At 42.8% G+C, this 21,890-nt stretch overlaps 1 protein-coding gene across 1 annotated transcript in view; it reads left to right on the top strand.

The window, feature by feature from the left end:
* ZNF148 (zinc finger protein 148) overlaps positions 1-8,383 on the top strand; it is a 278,252-nt gene extending 269,869 nt beyond the window's left edge. The window contains exon 7 of the mRNA XM_029605277.1: positions 8,227-8,383. Coding sequence (XP_029461137.1) covers positions 8,227-8,247 — 21 coding nt within the window. The 3' untranslated portion in view covers positions 8,248-8,383. The remainder of the gene's footprint in view (positions 1-8,226) is intronic.
* Positions 8,384-21,890: the final 13,507 nt, after the last annotated feature.

The raw sequence follows: 21,890 nt of genomic DNA, 5'->3' as shown, positions 1-21,890 counted from the left end.
CATTTTGTTTTCCTTTGTTTCATTTTGTAAACGTTTTCACTGACAAAAAGAATAAACCTTCCTGGGCAACACTGCCCCCTATCCCCAAACCTTTACTGTATTTTAGTTTTCTTCATGGGGCAGGGGCAAGCCCAGGTAACCTTTGCTTAGAAAGGTGCTGGCGCCTGACAGATCCAAATCACCATCATTTTGTATGGAAGAAATTATCTGTGGTGCTGGCCTCTGCCCTTGTCGTTTTTTTTAAAGCAAACCCTTGGAGGGGGGGAGGGATTCTGGATTCGGTTTTTCGTTTATTTTAAAATTTTCATTTGGTTTTTTTTTGTGTGTGTGTCTATTTAGAGCAAAAAGACGGCAGACCCCTGGGTATCTTTTACACCTAGATCTAAGTTTTCCCATAAAGGCACAATGGCTCAATATTTTTAATTTCCTACTGTACACAAAATTTTAAGTCTGTTGAAGTTTATCAGCTTCCTAGAGGGTTTGTTTAGTGATTCGCATTATGAAATGAAGTCTTTCCTGTTTTAATCAGGCCACGTATTTTCTCAGATGCCAGGGTGTTTCTTTTCCTCTTCCATGCTGATGGTAGGAGAGAACAGTTCTCAGAGCATTTGCTTTTGTGGTAGAAGCACCAGCATTTGCAGCATCCCTGCTGGATTCGGACCTCTCTCTCTGAGCCCTGGGGAGCAATTTTTCCCTCCTTCCACTATCCCTTGCCCCACCAATGCAGCATGTTTTCTTCAGGTACCTTCTTTGCAGTTATTACTTTTGGAAGTAACAAATTACTGCAGAGACAGGAGAAAAAAGTGTTAAAAGTTAGGGTGGAGTTATGAAGTTCCCCAGGAGGGAAAATTCAGTCAGGAGGAACTACTTGAGCAGAAAGCGCTATAGTGAGTGTATCTTTGAATTTGGCTAGGATTTCAGGGGTGACTGGTGTCTAAGTTGTGGTTCCCTTTGGTTTTCCTCTAGCTGTTGGCTTCCAGTCCAGTCTGACATAGGTTCTTGAGAACTCTTGATTTAATCTGAAATGTGATATAATCAGTAGTTAAACAAGTACCAGGCCTCTCAGAAGGGTTGGGCCGGGACAGTGCCATTCGAAGTTGTCCCAGGGAAGTGTGTGCTGGCAGCCGGCCAGCGAGCAGAGTTTACTGCTGCTCTAGAGGGGCAGCAAAGTAAGAAATTAAAAAAAAAAAAAAATTTAAGAGTTAGGTAGGGGGTAGGGCGAGGAGAGGGGAAGAGGTAGGGTTAAGCATAGGAAAGTTCCCTCCCAGTCCACTCCTTAATTGGAGTGGACTGGGAGGGAATTGGGGGAGGCCTGACTGCGTCGCCGAGCAAGGGCTTTTAAAATTCCCTCCCCGCGCACAGATGTTAAAATCCGGCTCGCATGTGTGCGTGGATATCGTGTTTTATAACACGCGTGCATGTGCGCCTGCTGGGAACTACGCGCACATGGATGGCTGCACGCTTCTTTGAAAATCGATGCCTTGGATTACATTTCTACTGTAATGTTGGATCTTCAGAACCCATTACCGTCATCTAATGTGACAAGATTAGGTGGCTCTTAGGCTGAAGCCAGAGGACCCGACAGGTGCTTCAATGTAAGGGTCTCATTTACTTTTTCCCCATTCTGTGTCTGTTGGGGGAAAAAAAGCTTAGTAAATCAGTACCTGAAGTTCTAGAATTTCCTTAGGTTTTCCGTGGTGTTTCCTAGAGACATGGAAAAAATATATTTTGGAAATCAGGGGAGTGCCCACTGAGGCTATTCCTTGGACATCTAGGATTTACTATTTACCCCTGGGCAAATGCCGAGGAGTAAGGGTGGTTAAAAAGAAACCTCCAGTGGGTATACCACCAATGGATAGCTGGAACCTCAGCCATGTTATGAAAACATCTTTGGACCAGAAGACTCTTAGAGGGACCCTGATTGTATGATATGTGCTGAAACTGGATTGAGAGTGGATTTTGGTTTGTTTTTTTTTCTGACACAGAAAATCTTTTTTCTTGCTCAGAAAATAAGTATGCTTCCAAATATTTGCAGAACAACCCAGGTCAAGTGTAGGCAATTATTCTTTTGCATGCCAGGAAGTAATTTGGCTTGGGAACACCTTTTTGTCTTTAATTTCCCTGTAAGCACCTTGAAAGATTCTGTGATATGTGTTTTTCTTATCCTACACAATTAAGATTCTTTATAAATGGTATTGGTATTCCTCCTCCTGGGATTGGCTCTTTGTCTCCATTATACTCATTGATTTAATATGAGGAGATGAGTATAGATTTCATGTAATTCAATGTCTGCATAATCACATTTTGATGATTAGTGTTCAGGGGGCTGCATATTACCTAATTAGGTGATTGTTCTTATTTTTCTTTTCTTTTCAATGGTATTCACTCCTAGCCCTTGAGGGCTGTAAACAGATCAGGTTTTCAGAATATCCCTAATGCAACCTCTTTTTCTGTTGGGACACACTTGACAAATAATGCTTACATGCATCATGGGGCTAAATGTAAACATATACTCTGCCACCCCCCTCCCCCAAGTCCCCAAACAATGGATCCAGAGTTTTCCCCATACAGCTCGCCATATAAAAAATATATTCTGATTCTGGCACATTGTAAAATACAAAACCTGAAAAAACCACTCAGCACATGTATAGCAAACCTGCCATACCATAGCAATATTAACTCTTAAGAACTCAGACAGCAATATCCTAATATCTTTGCATGTCCTATTGAGAAGGAGAAAACCCAAGAAATAAGACCCTACATACTAGTGTACAATACCTTATCTCACTCACACACAGTTCATCGGTCACCAAATGAAGAATAAAAGACCACAAATTACAAATATGGAGACAAAAAACTGGAATGACATCTCAAAAAGCCTTTCTGCATGCAGTGCAAAACTGGAGAACTAGAAACAGAAATACATTTCTTCCTACACTAAGAACAAAGATAGAAGAAATGCGCATTCCCCAAACTGACAGATTATGGCTCTCCCTGCACATCTCCATCATCCTTCACTTCTCCCAGTTATTCCCTTTCAATCATCCGTTCACACTCGCATCCTTGTCCAGCATTCCCGACCCCCCATCCTCTTCCGAGTGCTCCCTCTCCCCTGCTTGACTCTCCCCCCTCCCTGCCCAGCTACCCGACCCCCTGTTTCCCATCCCTTCCTGCTCAGCAGCCCCCACACACCCTCTCCCACTTCTGTCTGCCCAGCATCCCCAGCCTCCCTTCCCCCACCCTCCACAGGGTGAAGAGATCAGCAGCAGCATCACTCCCAGCCTCAGCAGGGGAAGGTAAAGTTTGTGTCCCATCCAGGCCCAGAACAGCAGGAACTGGCAATATCGCGCTCTGATCTGGGTGAAAGAGGAAAGAGCCTCCCACTGGGCCAGAAAGAAGAGAAGGAAGTGAGAGTAATCTCCCATCAGGCCAAATATAAGAGAAGTCCAGCAACTCCCACCCGGGCTGATAAGGAGGCAGCTGGCCCTGCAATATACACCTCCCATAACCTCGTGACACACCAGTGTGTCCTGACTCACCTGTTGAGAACTGCTGCCCTAATGAATATGTATGAGAGAGCATACAAAACCGCCTCCCTTGTATGCAGATCTATCTCATGCCTACTCATTAGGGATATCCTGAAACCTGGCCTGTTTGCAGATCTCAAGGGCTAGGAGCAAATACCATTGCTGTACTTGGATCCTCCAGTGTGGACTACCAGAGCTTGGATTAACATATTTGGTGCCCCTGGAAGGGGTGACCCCTCCAAAGATGCTGTGACCAAAAAAGGAGTGCCGCATAATCTAGAGGGTGCTTCTGTCTCAAGCATCTCCTAGCCTGAGCAGCATCATCAGGTCAGTGTCCCCTTCCTCCCCATCCAAGACACAGGGTTTGACCAGCAGTAATTGCACAATGCTCTGAATGGCAGCAGAATATCCTATTATTCCAACTATTTTACATCTCTAGAAGAACCCTCCTCCCCCCCCACAGCTGTCCAATAGTCTCAGGAATATGATCAGTATTAGAAACATCTATTTTCATAGATTTTTTTTGCAAACATTTGTAAAAGTGGCCCTTTCTTATGTTAGAGATTTCTCTTGTATTATCAACATTCTGGGGTCCATCAAGCATGATATTTTGTATTTGATTTTGGTGACTTTATAATTATTTTGCACAAATAGCTTGTAGAGAAAATCAATCAATGTGGTTAGAGAAACATTGAGTAAAAGACAGACCAATTTACGGATACCCATTTTGTGCATTGCCTGAACTTGTGCTTACAAAAAATTATTTTACATTTTTGGGCAACTTCTATCAACAAATAAAGGTGTCAGCAACAGCAAAGCTCCAGACATAGCTAACCTTTATGTATTCAGTTTTGATAAGTGTTTTTTGAAACATTTAATACAAAAGAAAAACTTTTATGGAAGAAACACATTGATGACGTTTTGCTTTAATGGAATGGCAATTCAGGTGAACTCTTAAATTTTCTATGACTGGTTTCATCAGCTTTGCAAGAAATGAATAGTTCTATATATGCTACGTTGCGTGGTCACCTTACATCATGGAAGTTGTTGCTAGTGTCCCAAGCAATGAGATTCGATCAGTTTGTATATCTGATTACTGGTAAGATGTTTATTTTGAAAGATTTTTCAAACTGCAATAACCAATATGTGGTTTGTCATCCAATGTCCATGCAAGATAACTCTATATTGGTAAAACAAAAAGGAAATTGAAGACCAGATTGTTGGAGCATAGAAGTTGTGTTAGAAGGAAAATCGTGGAAACACCATTGTTGAACATTGAGTAAGGTTTAACCATGTGTTTGTAGATATGAAATTTTGTATATTAAAGATAATTTAAGCCCAAATGGCAAGAAGGAAATGTAAATTTGTATTTGATAAAGAGGAGCAGCAACTTATTTTTCATTTAGTTAAACCTGGATATTGATTATTTGGTTTTCTTTTAAAATCCATTTTATTATCTTATTAACTTTATTTTTGATCCTTTATTTTTATTGCTATTATTATTCTATTATTTATTACTTATTAATATGATATATATTATTTAATTTATTTTGATCTAGTTATATTACTCATCTTTATTGGCCCCCTCTTAATTTTATTCATCTTATTTTGCTTTTATTTTCTATTTTTTATTTATAATTTTTCTATTTTCTTGGATTTTCAGTTCTTTTTAAAAATATTTTATAAATATATGTATATAATTATACCAATTTTTGCTCCTGAATTTATGGAAGAGAGAGATGTATGAAAATACAACATACTCAAGAATGTCTTCACTTCTTTATTTTTTCTAGTTCCCTCTTTTTTTCTCCTGTATATCCTCTTCCTTTTCCTTCTTCCTCCTCTTCTCCTCCTCCCTATAACTATTCCCTTCCTCTCCCACTGCTTCCCCTTTTCCCTCTCCCCATTTATTCCTTTCCCCTTCCCCTTTTGTTCCCTTCCCCCTTTGTCCCACCTCCTTCTCTTCCCTCCTTATCCCTTCCCGTACTCCTCCCCTTCTCCCCTCCTTTCTTCATCTCAGGATCCCTTTTTCCCTCCCCTTCCTCCCCTGTATTAATTATGACTTCTTTAACCTACATAGTTTACATTATTCTTAGTCACTTAGCTATTGTTAGCTTAGCCCCCTATCTACTCTTCTGACATATGTCAAATCCAATGGAGATATTTAAAAATGACGTGTCCTGCTCAGCAATTTCTCTACAATGAAGTTTCTTGTGGCTTCAGATTGTGATCCTTCTTTAGATTTCCCAGATTCTTATATATCTCTTAAGAGCATTGTTACGCCTCTTTAAGTACGTTTGAATGTGGCCAGTGTTACAATACAGAGGCTGTTAAACTTTGTGCATAACATTTTCAGTGTGTGTAGTGTGAAAGCCCTTGATTATGTTTGTTTTTCAGTAAATTTGAATAATTTTTACTTTTAAGCCTTGTTGTGGGTGTTCAGGGCACCGAAACGTGATGGAAAGTGGTGAAGAGGCAATGAAACACTTTTTGACATGTCAGACAGGAAGTAATTCTTGTTTTTTTATTTTTGATAAGTAACTTTATAATTACTAACAAAAATAGCATGACACTTTCCTTTGCTTTTACTAGACAGACAGAAGCCACAGGAGGAGAGAGGCTAGATAGGAATGCTGTATTAACAGAAAGAACTGGGCCAGCATATTTAGAATGGACTCGGGGCCATGCTGACACTGCAGCTAACAGCAAGCCCCGAAATAACATTTGCATACAAAGCGAAGATTAATTAACAAGGAGAGCGAGATCAAATTAACATATGGCCATTCAAATGAATTGTTTATAGTAGAAGCTCAGTCATAGAAATTGACAATTATGTATGTAACCTAGTTTAAGAGTGGAAAGAAACAAGTGTAAAATCCTGTATAACATCTTATCAGTGAAATCATTTGAGAAAGTGTTTAATGCTGGTGCTTTGCATAGCACTCTGCCAGTCTCTCTCTCCATAAGATCGTATTATATTTTAAAGTTGAAACTGTTTGTTAAAGAAGTCAACAATACAGAGAAAACAATATGCAGTGTGCGGTGAGATACTAATTATATAGCATTTAAATAAAATGCTTTTCCCTATAGCTGTTGGTTCTAAGCGTCTATTTCAGTGAACCACTAAAGCTTATTGTTTGTATTTTGAACCACCACTATTTTCTATAGTTTGCTTCACCAGTCTAAAACCTTACAAAACTGTGTGGTTTTCAGCCATTTTTTGTAATGGTTTCAGATAGTATAACTCGCCTTGAGGTGCTTGGTTGATTTCTCGCAGATTCACAAATCCTTTAAAGGCATACAGGAATACAAATCTTTGTCTGCTTCTATATGTGGCTGTAGTGTCACAAAAAAACCCATGCATTTTATAACCAAATTTTCATTAAAAGGTGAATTTTAAAAGCTTGGCGTGCGCATTAATTGGGGGATGCGCAAATAAGTTGGGTTTGCGCCCGGCGAGTGGATTCTAAAAGCTGCTGAAATACGCATGTATCTCTTGCAGTGCCCACATCTCGAAATTGTTCAGAAAAAGGGGCAATGCATGGGCGCAGATGACATGTAAGTTCAAAAATGAAACAAGGCAGATCTGCGGGGTTTGAAGGGTCGGGGCTAATTGGGGGGCGTGAAGGCTATTAAACTGGGGGGGGGGGGGTTGGAGTACCTATCTCTAAACTGGGGATGAACTGGTAAAACTGGGAATAGCTTCGGCACATGTCCCTTTTAAAATCCCCCGATTTATGCAGTAGAAGCGGGATTTGCAAGCACGTGCATGCACCCACTGAAACTTTGGCGTGCACGTGGCCAGGCTATTTTATATTATGCGCGCGTATGTTATAAGATAGCTGCGGGCCGATGCACATGGCGAAACGTGTGCCTGCACAGTTACTGTCCCTGTGACTCTGTGGTACCAAGGAGTATGAAAGTCATATGATATATTTTAAATTGTTTCTCTCTAATTTAGGCATCAAAATGGCTGCATCTTAACAAAGCTTCTGTGCCATATAATACATGTTTTTAACTTGGATATTTTAGGTTTTCTTTGTTTTGAATATTTTTTTTGTCACAGGAAGTGGTGTATAATTGTATAGAAAAAAAAAACATTTTAGTGCAGGGGGGAGCTATTTTACTCTCTGCGATGAGACAGCAGTAAAAAAAATAAAAGTTTTCTCAATGTCCTGCTTCCTTTTAAAGTTTAAAGGGGGTCTCTCATTTTCATATTTTCCTTTCCTTCCCACCTCCCCTTTTCCTCCTCTCGTTTCCCTTTCCCCTTCCTCTCCTCCTCCTTTCCATCCTTTTCCCTTCCTATTCCCCCATTTTTACCTCCTTCCTCTTTACCTCCTCTCTCTCTTTTTTTCTTTTAGACATTTGTTGTACTCCGTGTGAATAAAACCCCTATGACATCCTTGTGGCAACTGTTTTTAATTGTTTGAACCAATTGGCTTTGTTCGTGTTCACACGCTTTTTAAATTATTATTTATAAACTTTTTTTATCAATCTTTTTATTCCGTTTTTTTCCTTTACAGGTATCATAGGGTTCTAACATTTTGTCTTACGCTGTTCTTCCCTTTAAATACTTATTTGGTATTGTGTGTTTTTTTTGGGTTTTTTATTACTTATACCTGCCTATATAAAATGTCAGTGTTTGCCAGATGCTATATATTTATTTATATATTGATTCATTTTTATTGTATTTTTGTAGATTTATTGTCCAGGCTCCTAATGCAGGCGTTAGCTGAAACATGGCCATATCGGGCTGCTTCTAATATGTTTTATGGTTTTAAACTTATGTAATAAAGGCCTTTATGGACATTCAAATTTTATACTTTTTGCTTTTTTACTGTGTAGGATATTGCTTTGTACAGCTCAACGTATTCTAGCATAATATATACAGACCTCCATCAGAGACAGAAGAAATGCATAGAGATTTAATGGAGGATGTTCACAAAATTGCTATGACAGGGGAGGTACTCTTGCTAGGGAATTATCTGCCAGATGTTTGGGACAATTCTGGCTGGGGTGCCTTCTAGAAGCAGGGAGTTCCCGGGATTATCTGCAAGGAGAATTGTTCTGTCAGCTGGTAATGAAACCCACATAGGAGACAGGGTGCTTACCAATGGGAACAGTATGTCTCATGTTATAGTGGATGGTCACCTGGGATCCAGTGATTACCGGATGATGTGGCTCAGCGTACAGTGATGTATTTTTATGTATTTTATTGTTCTGAACCAAAAGCATTAGACTGCAGGAGATGAATGTTCATTCCAAGGCGAAGGTCCTAGACTTCCAGAAAACTAACTTTGTTGAAATAAGAGAGTACCTCAAGGAGTCCATTAGCTGGATGGGAAAATCTAGGGAAACTAGAAAGAGTAGTGGGTGAACCTAAAAGATGCTAAAAGAGCAACTAATCTTTTTGTTAGGAAAGTAAATCAAGGAAAGAGAAAAAAGAGGCCACTGTGGTTTTCTGAAGGAAGTAGCTGAAAAGGTTAGGGGGAATAGGTTCGTGTTCATAAACTACAAAAGATCACATAAAGAATAAGACAGGCAGCAATATCTAGTGAAGCTGGGAAAGTAATCAGGAATGCACAAATTTAAATGAAAAAAAAAAAGCAAATATGGCGAAAGAGGGCCAAGTTGTTTTTTTTATTTAGATATGTTTGCCATAGAAAATAGTGTAAAAGAGCATTATGAACTCTGAGGTGAAGGGGAAGAATATGTTAAAAAAAAAAGAGGAAAAAGCAAAATTGCTTCTGTTGAGTGTTCACTCTGGAAGGTCCTGGAGTTAGGACCATATAAAACAAACACAAATAAGATTGGAAGTGAGATAATCAGTTTTCAGAAAAGTGTGTTTGAGGAGCTAACTAAACTTAAAAGTAGATAAGGTGACGAGACTGGATGGGATACACCTGAGGGTACTAAGGGAACATAGAGAGGTTCTGGCAGCTCTGCTGGTGACCTTTTCAAAGCTTCTTTAGACTCAGGAGTAATTCCAGAGGACTGGAGATGGGCGGATCTGGTTCCTGTGAGGAGGTGGTTGGGAACCATAAACCAGTTAGTCTGAGCTCTATTTATTTATTTATTTTATTTAGGGTTTTTATATACCGACTTTCTCGATATACAAATCAAATCAAGACTGTTTCCAAAGAACAAAACTTTCGCCGTAAGGCGTTACATTAAACAATAGATATAGTATTGAACAGGTAATGTGCGGCTTTACATTAAACAATCCACATATTGAACAAAAGAACGAAAATCAATAAATATTAAAAATTAGATGTGATAGATATATACAATATATGACAATAATATTGTCAAATAACATGAATAAATGATAGGTAAAAGGTCGGTATTGGGCTTTGTATTGAGCTATTTTGCTCTTTGATCGGAGTCGAAGTGTTCCTGCGATTCCGGGTAGGCTTGCCGGAAGAGCCACGTTTTTAGGTTTTTCTTGAATGTTAGATGGCAGGTTTCAAGTCGCAGATCAGGCGGTAATGAGTTCCAAAGGGTGGGTCCGGCTGTGGAGAGTGCCCTTTTAGCTAGCGAAGTTTTAATCGGGGGAGCATATAAAGAACCTTTATAATTATATCTGATAGGTCTTTTTTATGTGTGAAGGCGTACAAATTATGGTGTACAAATTAATGGAATCACTGCTAAAATAAGAGGACAGTGCAGTTTCTGGAATCCAGTGACTTGCAAGATCCAAGGCAGCATAGTTTTACCACAGGTAGAATTTATCAGATGAATCTGATCCATTTCTTTGATTGGGTGACCAGAGGTTTTGAATGGAGGGATAATGCTAGATGTGTAGTGTACTTGGATTTCAGTAGGCCTTTGACACAGTTCTGCATAGGCGATTTATAAATAAATTTTAGCGCCCTAAAGTGACTGTCTGAATTAGAATCATTGAGTAGAGGGTGACATAGTAGTAAATGGAGTGTATTCCAAGGAAGGGGGGATGTTACTAGCAATGTGCCTCACAGATCCATACTTGGACTGGTTCTTTTCTACTTTTTCATGAGGTACATTGCAGAAGGGTTATCGGGAAAATTTTATCATCTTGCTAATAATATCAAAATCTGCAACAAGGCAGACAGCCAGGAAGGTATGGAAAACGTAGTGGTATCTAATAAAGCTTGAGGAGTGGTCTAGTGTCTAGCAGCTATGATTTAACACTAGAAAATGCAAAGTTACGTATTTAAGCTTCTAAGCACGAAAGAAGAGCAGGATCTGGGGGTAATTGTATCTGATGATCTTAAGGTGGTCAAACAGGTGGATAAAGCAACAGCAAAAGCCAGAAAAATGTGTGGGTGTGTAGGGAGAGGGAATGGTCAGCAGAAAAGGGAGGTGATATTGTCCATATATAAATCCCTAGTGAGATCATTTTAAAGTGTAAAATTCTGGAAATCACATCTTCAAAAGGATAGAAATTGGTTTGAGTTGGCCCAGAGGGTGGCTCTGAAATGGTCAGTGGTCTTCATTCTAAAGCATATATGGAGACTGCTTTAAAAATCTAGACCAGTGGTTCTCAACCTTTTTCCCATCGTGACACACCTGACAGACCACACTCACCTGTGTGATACACTGCTCATTACAATTCACAGCAGAAATAAAAAATAAAGGCTCAGTATTATTTTTATTGTTAAGAATGACACAAGGAAAAGATAAGTACTCTGGACAGAAATTGCATAAATAGTAAACATCCCACACCAAAACAGCACCAATTTCCAGCACTCAAACAGTAACCATCTTACAAGGCAACACTGAAAATATTACACCAGGCCTTAAAACTCCAATTCCCCTCCTATTAGGAAAACTGACCAAGACAGGCTGCTAGAGAGCCCTACACAGAAACTACACGCCAGCAGAAAACCTCACCTGAATCACATGTGCTGACCCCTCACTAACAAAGAATAAAGAGACCATAAAGCATAACTAGAAGCATGCAGACAAAAACTGAACTGGAAACCGCAACAAGCCAGAGACTCTGTATGCAGTGTAACAAAGGAAAAAGAGAACATCACTAGTCCTCAAAACAAATCAAGAAATATAAAATCAATAGCAGTAAAACCATAATAATAGAAAATGATTATTTTGAAACAGCTGATGAATGGAATATCCATATTTCAAAATAGCAGGCACAAAGACCCAATAATGAAAAATAAGGATAAAAAAAATGCTTTGCTCTGCATACCTGGGAACGTTTGATATCCAGGTGCCCTGAGATTGTTTTGAATTAGCAGGAGGGGGGATGGTTTGCTTGCAACTTTCTCCTCTGTCACACACAAGCTCTCTCTAACGCTGGCTCTCAGTCACACACATATATACATGCTTTTTCGCTGTCACTTATATAGGCTCTTAAGCACACATTTACACACATGCTGTCCGTCTTTTCTCACACACATACATGCTCTTTCTCTTACTGTTAGTGATCTGTTAGCGAATTGCTAGGGAGTTAGCAATTCGTTGTATATCTGCTGCTTGAATTAGCAGTCTGTTATGGCGAAGATGCTTGATGGGAGGAGCAATCTGTAGAGAAAGCTCTGTGTAGCAGGCTCCTGGAGAGGGAGGAGTCAGCAATTTTGTAGTGTCTCAGATATCGTCTTGCTAAGGTGTAGCAATCTGTAATGAATCTGATATAGTTGTAGGTGGATCCCTGGACCGATGGCAGATGACCACGCCCTCGGGAGGCTACCCCGAGAGGGACTACCGGCTAGGCTGGAGTATGGAGACAGACACACATTAGTTCTTTTATTAAACAGGTTATTAGAAACCACCAGAGGTGGCAGTAGTGAGCTGATATGCCCGGCAGGGCTGTAGTCCCTCAGGTACTGGAACAGCGATCCCAGGATGGCTGAGCTGTTGAGAAACTGTAGAAAGTGAGTAGGCAGAGTAGGCAGAGTTCATGAATAGAACTAGATGACAAAACTCACGTAAGGTCTTAAGTAAGCTCAGGGGCTGGAAAGGTTTAGGCCCTCGAGGAGCGAGTACCTGGGAAAGCTCTGAGAGAGCGATGGTAACTCACAATTGTTTGTAGCAGTGATAGCTTCCAGGCAGTAGAGAATCTTCAGAGTGTCCAGGAACATGGGCCCTCGAGGAGCGAGTACCGGTTCCTATCTGTAATCTGAAAGTAAAGAAAAGAGCGAGGCCCCCGAGGAGCGGGTACCTATGGTAAGTCCAAGGAGGCAGAGTAGTTTGGATAGCCGAAGTGAGCACGTAGCCAAAAGCTTAACCGTATCCGTATCCTTGTCCGTACCCTTGCTAACTCGGTTTGTTAGTGTTTTCAAAGATCTTTTAAATATTGGAAGCAGATGACATCATCTCAGGGGGACGCCCCTGAGATTCGCACCCTTGCTGGTACAAGAGTCGAGACGCGTGCGCCCTAGGCATCAGGACAAGATGGCGGAGTTGCAGCGTCGAGCCGGTCCGGGTTCGCCGGAGGGAGACGGCATGGAGACGCCGTGGTAGCCAGCCCTCCATCAGACCCGGAGGGAGTCGCCACAGAGGTAAAGAGGGCGGAGTGAGGGCGTCGAGCAGCGACGGACGCAACACTCACACACAGACTCTTAATCACATATTCACATACTCGCTCACCTGCACCGGCTCTCAGTCACACAGACACATGTTCTCTCTCACACTTATACACTCAGGCTCTTAAGAGCCACGGGGGAGGGTGGGAAGAAGAGACCATGCTGTCTCTTTCACACACACAGGATCTCAAACATATATGCTTTCTCTCTCACTCTCCCCCCACCGAACTAACAGCAGCAGCCTCGAGAAAGGAGTCCCATCGGCCGCGGGGGCTGACGCTGCTCCTCTTTTGCTCAACCTGCGCTGCTTGTTCTTCAGGCCGCGCCTGTCGTCTTCGGGTCAATGCTGCCCGCACTAGCATGGTCTCTTCTTCCCGCATGTGCGGCCACTGCATACCATTTCCTCTTCCGGGCCACGGGACGGGAAGAAGAGACCGTGCTGGTGCCGCTGACTCCGGCTCTCCTGCCGTGTTCCGCCCGGGCTATCATCATTTTAAGCCCGGGCGGAAGATAAATTCCTATTTTGCTGGGGCAGGGGGGACCAGGAAGAGACGTGACACACCGGTTGAGAACCGCTGATGTAGACATTAATACCCTAGAGCAGTGATTCCCAACCTGAGGTCCTCCAGAACGGACGCGGGAAAGTTTAGCTAGGGAGAAAATGAGCACACTGCTATCTGTGATTAGTCGAGCTGCTGCCACAGGCTAGGAGAGTGAGCGTGGGGCCTATCATGGCCCTGAAAACCTCACCCCACGTTGCTGCAGACCAGGAGAGGCCATTCGCACTCATTAAAAGCCTCAAAGCGCACTGCGTCGTGCTTAGCGGAGTTGGGAGAGGGTCCGATTGCAGCCCTTGAGAATCATAAGCCGCAATTCTGCACTTCATGAGGATGTGGGGAAGAGAGGAGCCGATTGCAGCCTCTGCTGCACACCGAGGAAAGCTGAGGAAAGCTGGGTTATCGCAGCGGTGAGAAAACATTTCCTGCCACTGCCACATGCTCTGCCACTGGCCTGGCATATGGAGAGGAGAGCTGCAGCAAAAGAGTGAGTAGAATGGCTGAAAAGAAGAAAGATGGAAATGGGATTGGGATATTGGCAGTTTGAAGAGAGAGAGACAGAGTGGAGAAGGCATGAGACAGGAATGAAGGAAGAAATGGAGAATAAAGAGGGAAACGGGATTCCATGATATGGTTAAAGGGGAGTGAGAGTGGATGGCAGCCCTTCAGGGGAGATAAGGAGACGGACCCCCCGGGAATCATGTTAGACAGAGAGGGGAGGGATAGAGGACCACCTTGATTCAGGAGAGAAGAGGGAAAAGGCCACCAGAGATTGAGGAGGAGAGGATGAGACACAGCCATGTCCCTTTTGAAAATCAGTCTTTCCCATGACTGAGGGTAAAAGTGCCCACACTGTGAACAGCACGCCGACTTTTAGCCGTTGAGGTAAAAAAAGGAGCAGAGTTAGGTTGGGGGAAGGGAAAGTACATGCAGAGATGTAATTCTGAAGTGCTGGTGCAAACCTTCAGGTATGCACTATGCATCTGCTTGAAAGGCGGTGCAAAGGACGCAGGAAGAAAAGCGCTGGCTTTCTCCCGCCAGCCCGAATTTTCAAAAGGAAACTCTGCAGGCAGTTTCAAATCAGATTGCAGGGTCTGCAGGTACCAGGGCTGGTTTTCTCTGAAGAGGAAGTTGCTCAGGCTGGTAGACTGGAAGTTACAGTTGCTTATAGTGCAGATGCTTTATATGGATCGCATTAGGACCTCGGCTCACTCTATCGTTGCTTCAGCTCAGTCCAGTTCTCATGTCTCCCTTGCCATCTCCTACTGAGGAGAGAGACATGAGAACTGGACTCCTCCTTGCTTTTCAGGCTCTCCAAAGAGGAAAACTGGAAACAGAAACCAGACCTTTTTTTTTTTTTTTTTTTACAATTTAATATTTATTGAACATAGCAAATAAACTACAGCAATAAAACATCATTCAGTTCTGCAACAATTAGTATACTGTGTCACATTTGTATTAACATGCTGCTTTGTAATAAACTTTCAAAACACAGCTTCTGAGCGTTTTTATTATAATTATACCCCACCCATGAGCCCCTCCCCCCATCTGCAGCCCAAAGGTGACCGAGTAAAGATACTTAGCTCCAAAAGCAAATATTGATAGTAGTGTATATGCTATCCAACACTTATGGCCAGTAGAAGGAAAAAGAGAAGTTGAGCCAGATCATGCATATATACCCCAAGACGTAAAAGTAAGGGACAAAATTACACCCCACCCTCAGGCCCCCATCATCAATGTGCGGAAATTATGTGGGCCCCTTAGACTTACATTGTATATAAGGGTGCCAGACTTTCTCAAACCTGATCACCCTATCATTGCGTATAGCAGTTAGCTTTTCCATATAGAACACCCTATCTAATCTGGCGCCCACGTCACGTAGTGAGGGGACAGAAGGACCTACACCACCAATACGCAATTTCGCATCTAGCTGCTGTGACCCCATGCTGAACCCATCGCTGGAAATACTCTGTCCCGACACAAGCTCACAAGCATAATAAACAGACTTTAGGATCTTTAAGGACCTAAGTACCACCCAACGAGCAAATGAAATCAAACACTGCATCCCATAAACTCCCAATGGCCGGGCACTCCCACCACAAGTGCAAAAAGGTGCCCCTGTCCAACACCTGTTGTCCGAACCAGCAAACAGGGGTGAGATACTAACTGTACCGTGCTTTATACCTGTTCTCCTTAAGCAATGATGATACTGAGTTCCTACTGACAGCCAGAAAGCATCAATCCCAATCGCTGTCCTCCAACCTACCCCCCAAGTCACGTTCCTAGGCAAGTTGGAAAGCCATTTTCTGTTGGGGATCCCGATTTAACAATGCGTAGATCCTAGAGATGGGCTTGGTCACTTTATCAGCTTGAGCACAATAATTTTCAAATAGAGACCTGCCCTTCTTAAGAACCCAGCCTACCTTTATAGATGTGAAAAAATGGATAATCTGATCGTAGGCAAAAAGATCCAGTTCTGTAACCGGGTAAGACTGTTGCAATACTGAAAACGGCAACAACTTCTGACCATCCCAGAATTGCTCCCATTTAAACAAACCCGTTCCTCTCCAATCTTCTATTTCACTCTGTTTATTCCCTGGAGGAAATGATCTAATACAAGAAAAGAGGTTAAATGATATGCCTGTTTATCACCTACTAGGGTTTGTTTCCACTTGTCCCAAACCTTATAGACTAAACTAGAGAAGGGGGAAAGGCCAGAAAGATTAAACTCTCCCTTATGCCAAGCTCTAATCCCCAGCACCTTGGGTCGCTATTCGCGCCCAGGGCTTCAGCTCGTCGTCCCTATGCCAGTGTAGAAATGCACTAAGTTGAGATGCAGCAAAGTGCCATTCCAGATGCGGTACCTGCAACCCCTCTCTCAATTTGTCCAAAAACAAGACGGTTTTGGCAATTTTAGGAGGCTAAGCCTCCAGATAAAGCGGAGAAGCTTGCATTGCTATTGCTTCAACAGGAAAGCAGGTACAGAGATAGGCAGGGTTTGAAAGAAATAACAAAAATGTGGCAGCACATTCAATCTGATGATGGCTACTTTCCCCCACCAAGAGAAGGCCATCCTATCCCATCTATCCAGATCACTTTGAATCTTAGTCAACAGGGGGATATAATTAAGGTCAAATAGTCTCTTAATATCCAGACCGATTTTAACCCCTTGATATTTCACCCATCCCTTAGCCACATGAAAGAGGAGATGAGATGCAATCCGAGCAAAACAATCACTGGGAACTGAGATATTTAAGAGCTCTGATTTATCTTCATCAACCTTAAAACCTGAAACTCTACCAAAGGCTCTCAGGGCCTGCAACAGAGCTGGGAGGGAGGATTCTGGGTCCTGAGCTTATAATTATGGGACTGCACGGCCATGCCCTGAATCTGAACGGTACGCCTCACCATGTCTGAGAATGATTCTAGAGACAGAGTGAATAACAATGGCGAGAGGGGACAACCTTGTCTAGTACCTCTCTTGACCACAAAAGGCAAGGAAGAACCCCCATTGATTTTTAAGCTGGCCCTGAGGTTTGCGTATAGACACTGAAGCCACCTAATAAAGTCAGGACCTAAATTCATTTTCTCCAAAACTTTGAATAGAAATGGTCAGTGTACCCTATCGAAAACCTTCTCAGCATCAATGGCTAGGACTACCAAGGGAGTATTACTATGCTGTGCTCGCCAAATCAATTCCAGAACCCTACGCACACAGTCTGAGGCCAGTCCCCCAAGTACAAACCCTGACTGTTCTTCATGAATGAGAGGGAGCTACCATCCCCAACCGCATAGACAAAATCTTGGCTAGAATTTTTAAATCCACGTTAATCGGAGATATTGGACTATACGACCCGCAGAGTGTAGAGTCCCTCCCACTTTTAGCCAGGAGAGTTATTCCAGCCAGATTGGATTCCAGCGAAATCCAGCCTCACTCCTAAGGGCATTAAACATATCTAAAGAGGTGAGATCACCACATGATGAAATGTTTTATAAACCTTGGCCATAAATCCATCTAGCCTCGGTGATTTCCCTAACTTTAGGCCCTGAATAGTGTGAAAAACTTTAGCATGGATAATTTTTTTATTCAAAAGCTCATGAGCCCTATCTGAAAGGAAGGGCAGCTCCCCCCCCCCCCCCCCCCCCCCCCCCCGAAGATAAGATTCAATGTCCTGTTCCCCCACTGACAGGCCGATTCAGTAAAACATGCGGGAGAGCCGGCACTCTGAGTTGAGTGCTCGCTCTCCCAACGCGCATACAGGCACTTCTCCTGGGTGCGCGATTCTCTATTTAAATTAGGTGTCACACTAATGAGGCACTAGGGGCAACAGCATGTCCCTAGTGCCTCCTTATTAGCAGAAGTGGCAGCTGTCAGAGGGTCCGGAAAACGGACGTCTGCAAAATTGAGCATCCATTTTTGAACCTGCCAACTGGCGAGTGGATTTTTTTTTTTTTTTTAATTTTTGGTGCCTCCAACTTAATAACGCTATGATATTGTCGGAGGGTGTACAGAAAAGCATTTTTTTCTGCTTTTCTGTACACTTTCCCAGTGTTTTCTAAGATTAACGCCTGCCCTTGGGCAGGCGTTAATTTTTGAGAGTAAAATGTGTGGCTTGGCCACACATCTTACTTTCAGTATTCTGGGGTAATAACTAATAGACTCATCATTATGCATTTGCATGTGATGAGCACTATTAGTTTTGGGGTGGTTGGCCGCGTGTTTTCCACGTGCTATTACCCATTACAGTATAAGGGGTAATAATAGCGCATCTAAAATGCAGAGCCAAAAGGAGGCTAAACGGTGCACTCGACTGAGCGCACCATTCTGTATTGGCCTGTGAATCATCAAAAGCATAAAGCTCCTCGTAAAAAGCCATAAATCGCTTGCTTATCCCCCGAATCATAAAGAAAAGACCCAGATAAATCCTTTATTTTTGTGATAAGAGATTGCGCAGCTCACTCCTTTAATTTCCGGGCGAGCAGCCACCCCGCTTTATTGCTAATCTCAGTGTCTCTATTTAAGCGTGTCTAACTGGAACACCATCCTTGCTAGATCTAATTCCTGTAGTTCACTCCTTCCAGCCTCCATTTCCGCTAGCTTCTGGGGGTCCAAGGTGCGCTTATGGCTTAACGCCCATTTGGCAATATGCTGCATAAGGTGCAACCTATGGTGGCCCTTTCATTCTTCAGATAAGTGGCCCTTGATATAAGCTTACCTCTAACCACAGCTTTCAGATAATCCCAAATCGTACCAGGAGAAAAGTCCCCAGTCTGATTAAGGTCTAAGTAAGCTTGTATATCATCGGAGAGGGAGTCAGTAAAAGATTTATCATCCAGCAAGCTGTCATTCAAATGCCAAAAATGTTGCCCATCTCCACTGCTCTTCAATCCCAATGCCATCCAGCCCAGGCAGGGGAACCCACTTCAGCTTCGGAGAGCAATTCTACCAAAGATTTATCGATAAGGAAAAAATCTATACGTGAATAGGATTGGTGTGAATGGGAGAAGTAAGTATAATTATGCAGGGTAGGATTTCGCAAGTGCCATGTATCAACTAATCCCCAATCAGAGATTACATTTTTGAGCGCCTGATGGTGACACCGGGAACCCCCAGCTTCTGAATGAGAATTATCTAGGTACAGGTATCCAGTTATGTTAAAATCTTCCCCCAACTATAACATGACCCTCCGCCCAATCCTTCAAGAGAGCAGGTATACGGTTAAAGAAAGGGGCTTGCTCTGTATTCGGACCATATATAGAGAGGAGTGTAAACATATATATATATATATATATATATATATATATATATATATATATATATATACACATATATATAATTCTCATTCAGAAGCTGGGGGTTCCCGGTGTCACCATCAGGCACTCAAAAATGTACACATATATACACATATATAGAGAGGTTCTATGTAATGCCCTCCGGTGGCAGTTCTGTTTTTACTGTAAACCGGTGTGATCTGTATACTTTCTTACAGGAATGTCAGTATATAAAAATTCAAAATAAATAAATAAACAAACAAACAATTCTCCATCCAGCATCACTTTAAGGGCAATGTATCTGCCCTCAGAGTATCCTTGACCTCTGTTACTAATGTTCTCACAAACAGAATACCCACGCCACAATATTTCTTTTTAACTATAGAGGAGGCCAGAAACTGCTGAGGAAAAAACCTATCCCATAACAACCGTTCCGTGCGTTTAAGCAAATGAGTTTCCTGGCAAAAGATAACATTGGCTCATACATCTCTAGACTCTTGAAATAATAATTTCCTCTTTAATGGGGTATTTAAACCCTTAGTGTTAATGGAGATTATGCATAGCCCTGCCATTATGTAAGAAACTCATAACTAATTGAACACCACCAGTCCAAATTCTATATGTATCATCTCGGCCCATCCCACCTAAAGAAATACCAGCCACCAGATCAAAGAAACATCTATACAATCACCCATACCTAACCCACCAATACCACCCCCCCCCCATCCCGTCGCCCCCCCCCCCCCCCCCCCAATACAAATCCACCCCCCACGCTGGTGGAACCCCTCCATGAGGAATGAAGTCGTCATACCAACTAGCCACTCCACCCCACCCCGACACAGCTATGAATAAAGAAACATAGATTGTTAAGAGAACCCTCCTTCTAATTCAACTGAATGCTAAACAGATCCATGGTATAACATCTGAAAAAATACAAAGAATCAGGAACACTTAAGTCTCCGTATGAATCAACCAGTCCACAACTCAGAAAAACAAGCAGTTCAAGTTGGAGGCTTCTTAGAGGGAAGTGAACTGCCGGAGTGTCTCCGAAGGCATCTACCTCCCCTGTCCACTCGCTGCCATCTTGGAGTCTCATTAGGCAGTCGTCTGCCTCCGAAAGCAGGTGCACTGGTAGCAGAGGAAATAACTTCCAGACCCACAACTTGTAAATTATCCACCACCTCGGACACCGTGGAGACACGAGAGGCCACTCCAGCCAAGCTAAAGCTCAATCCAAATGGAAACAGCCACCGGTACTTAACATTATGTCCACATAGCGTAGAGACAACCTCTCTTAACTCTCTGCGCTTTCATATGGTTGAGATCGCTAAATCCTGATATATTTCCACTTTGTGGCCCTTCCACATTGTAAACCCAGACTTCTGGGCTGCTGCAGCGATAACCTCCTTTACTGAAAAACTGTGAAAGGCTATGATGTCGCGTGGACGATCATTGCGCACAGCCCCTAGAGCGCGGTGCGCTCTTTACAGTTTCACCACCGGGATCTCCGATTCTTCCATGTCTGACGCCAGAACTTGCAGATGCTGACAACTTCTTTTTTGCAATCAATGAATTTGGGGCTTTCCGGTATCCTGCGGAACCTGAGATTCGCTTTTCTGGACCTATTTTCCAGGTCCTCAGTACGGTTCTACAAATCCGTATTAGTTTGCACAAGTTTATCTTGTGCTATCTTACAGCCTGCCAATTCTGAAGCCTGGTTTTCCAGGCGGGCCTCAGTATCATCCACCCGCCTCCCCAACTGAGTGACATCAGACCTCAATTCCGAGAGCATGCCCTGCATTTTGGTTTTCAGGCTCGCACAAGGCCCCGAACCAGTGTAAAAAAAATCAGCCCGGGTCAGCGCGCCCTCTCCTGCCTCGCTTCCAGCTGCACCGCTCACCACCATCAGGGCCTGCATCCATTAGCGCTGCAGCAGCGTTCGTGATCAAAAGCTTTTGCAAATCTACTTTCTTTTTATGAGACATCATTCTGCCACCAGAGAGCAGCAAGAGTGTTCAGTAAACACAATTATGCACCACGGGGAAACGATACCGAGGGATCCCGTTATGGTCGGGTCGGGAGTTCCAGGCTTAAGCGGCCATTTCGGGCGATGATGTCACCTCTCCCCCAGATCTTTTCTTTAGTTGCTTCTCAAACTAAAGTTTCCCCAGCCAGAATAGTGCTCCCATGGACTTGAGGGGTCCTTATCCTCCTCGTTGGCCACAGCCGGAACCACACTCTATGTTCACTCCAGCAGATCCAAATATACTCCACTGCTCCTTTCACCACTCTTTCTAAAGGTCTCCTCTAAACATCGCTCACCGACTGTTCTGACTCCAGATTCCCCCTCATGCCTCATCGAAGGCGCTTTTATAATCCTTTCCAACCAGTCCTAACTAATCGCCATCACCTCCCACGACTAGAAAATCCCACACTTAAAGGATAGCTCCTTCATAGTGAACCCTAGAGGTGGTTTACATAAATATTTATTAAAATACTTTTCTAATGCC

This window comes from Rhinatrema bivittatum, chromosome 6 (genome assembly GCF_901001135.1).
Source record: "Rhinatrema bivittatum chromosome 6, aRhiBiv1.1, whole genome shotgun sequence".
NCBI lineage: Eukaryota > Metazoa > Chordata > Amphibia > Gymnophiona > Rhinatrematidae > Rhinatrema > Rhinatrema bivittatum.
The sequence above is the reverse complement of the archived record's forward strand: the minus strand, read 5'-3'. Positions and strand labels throughout refer to the sequence as shown.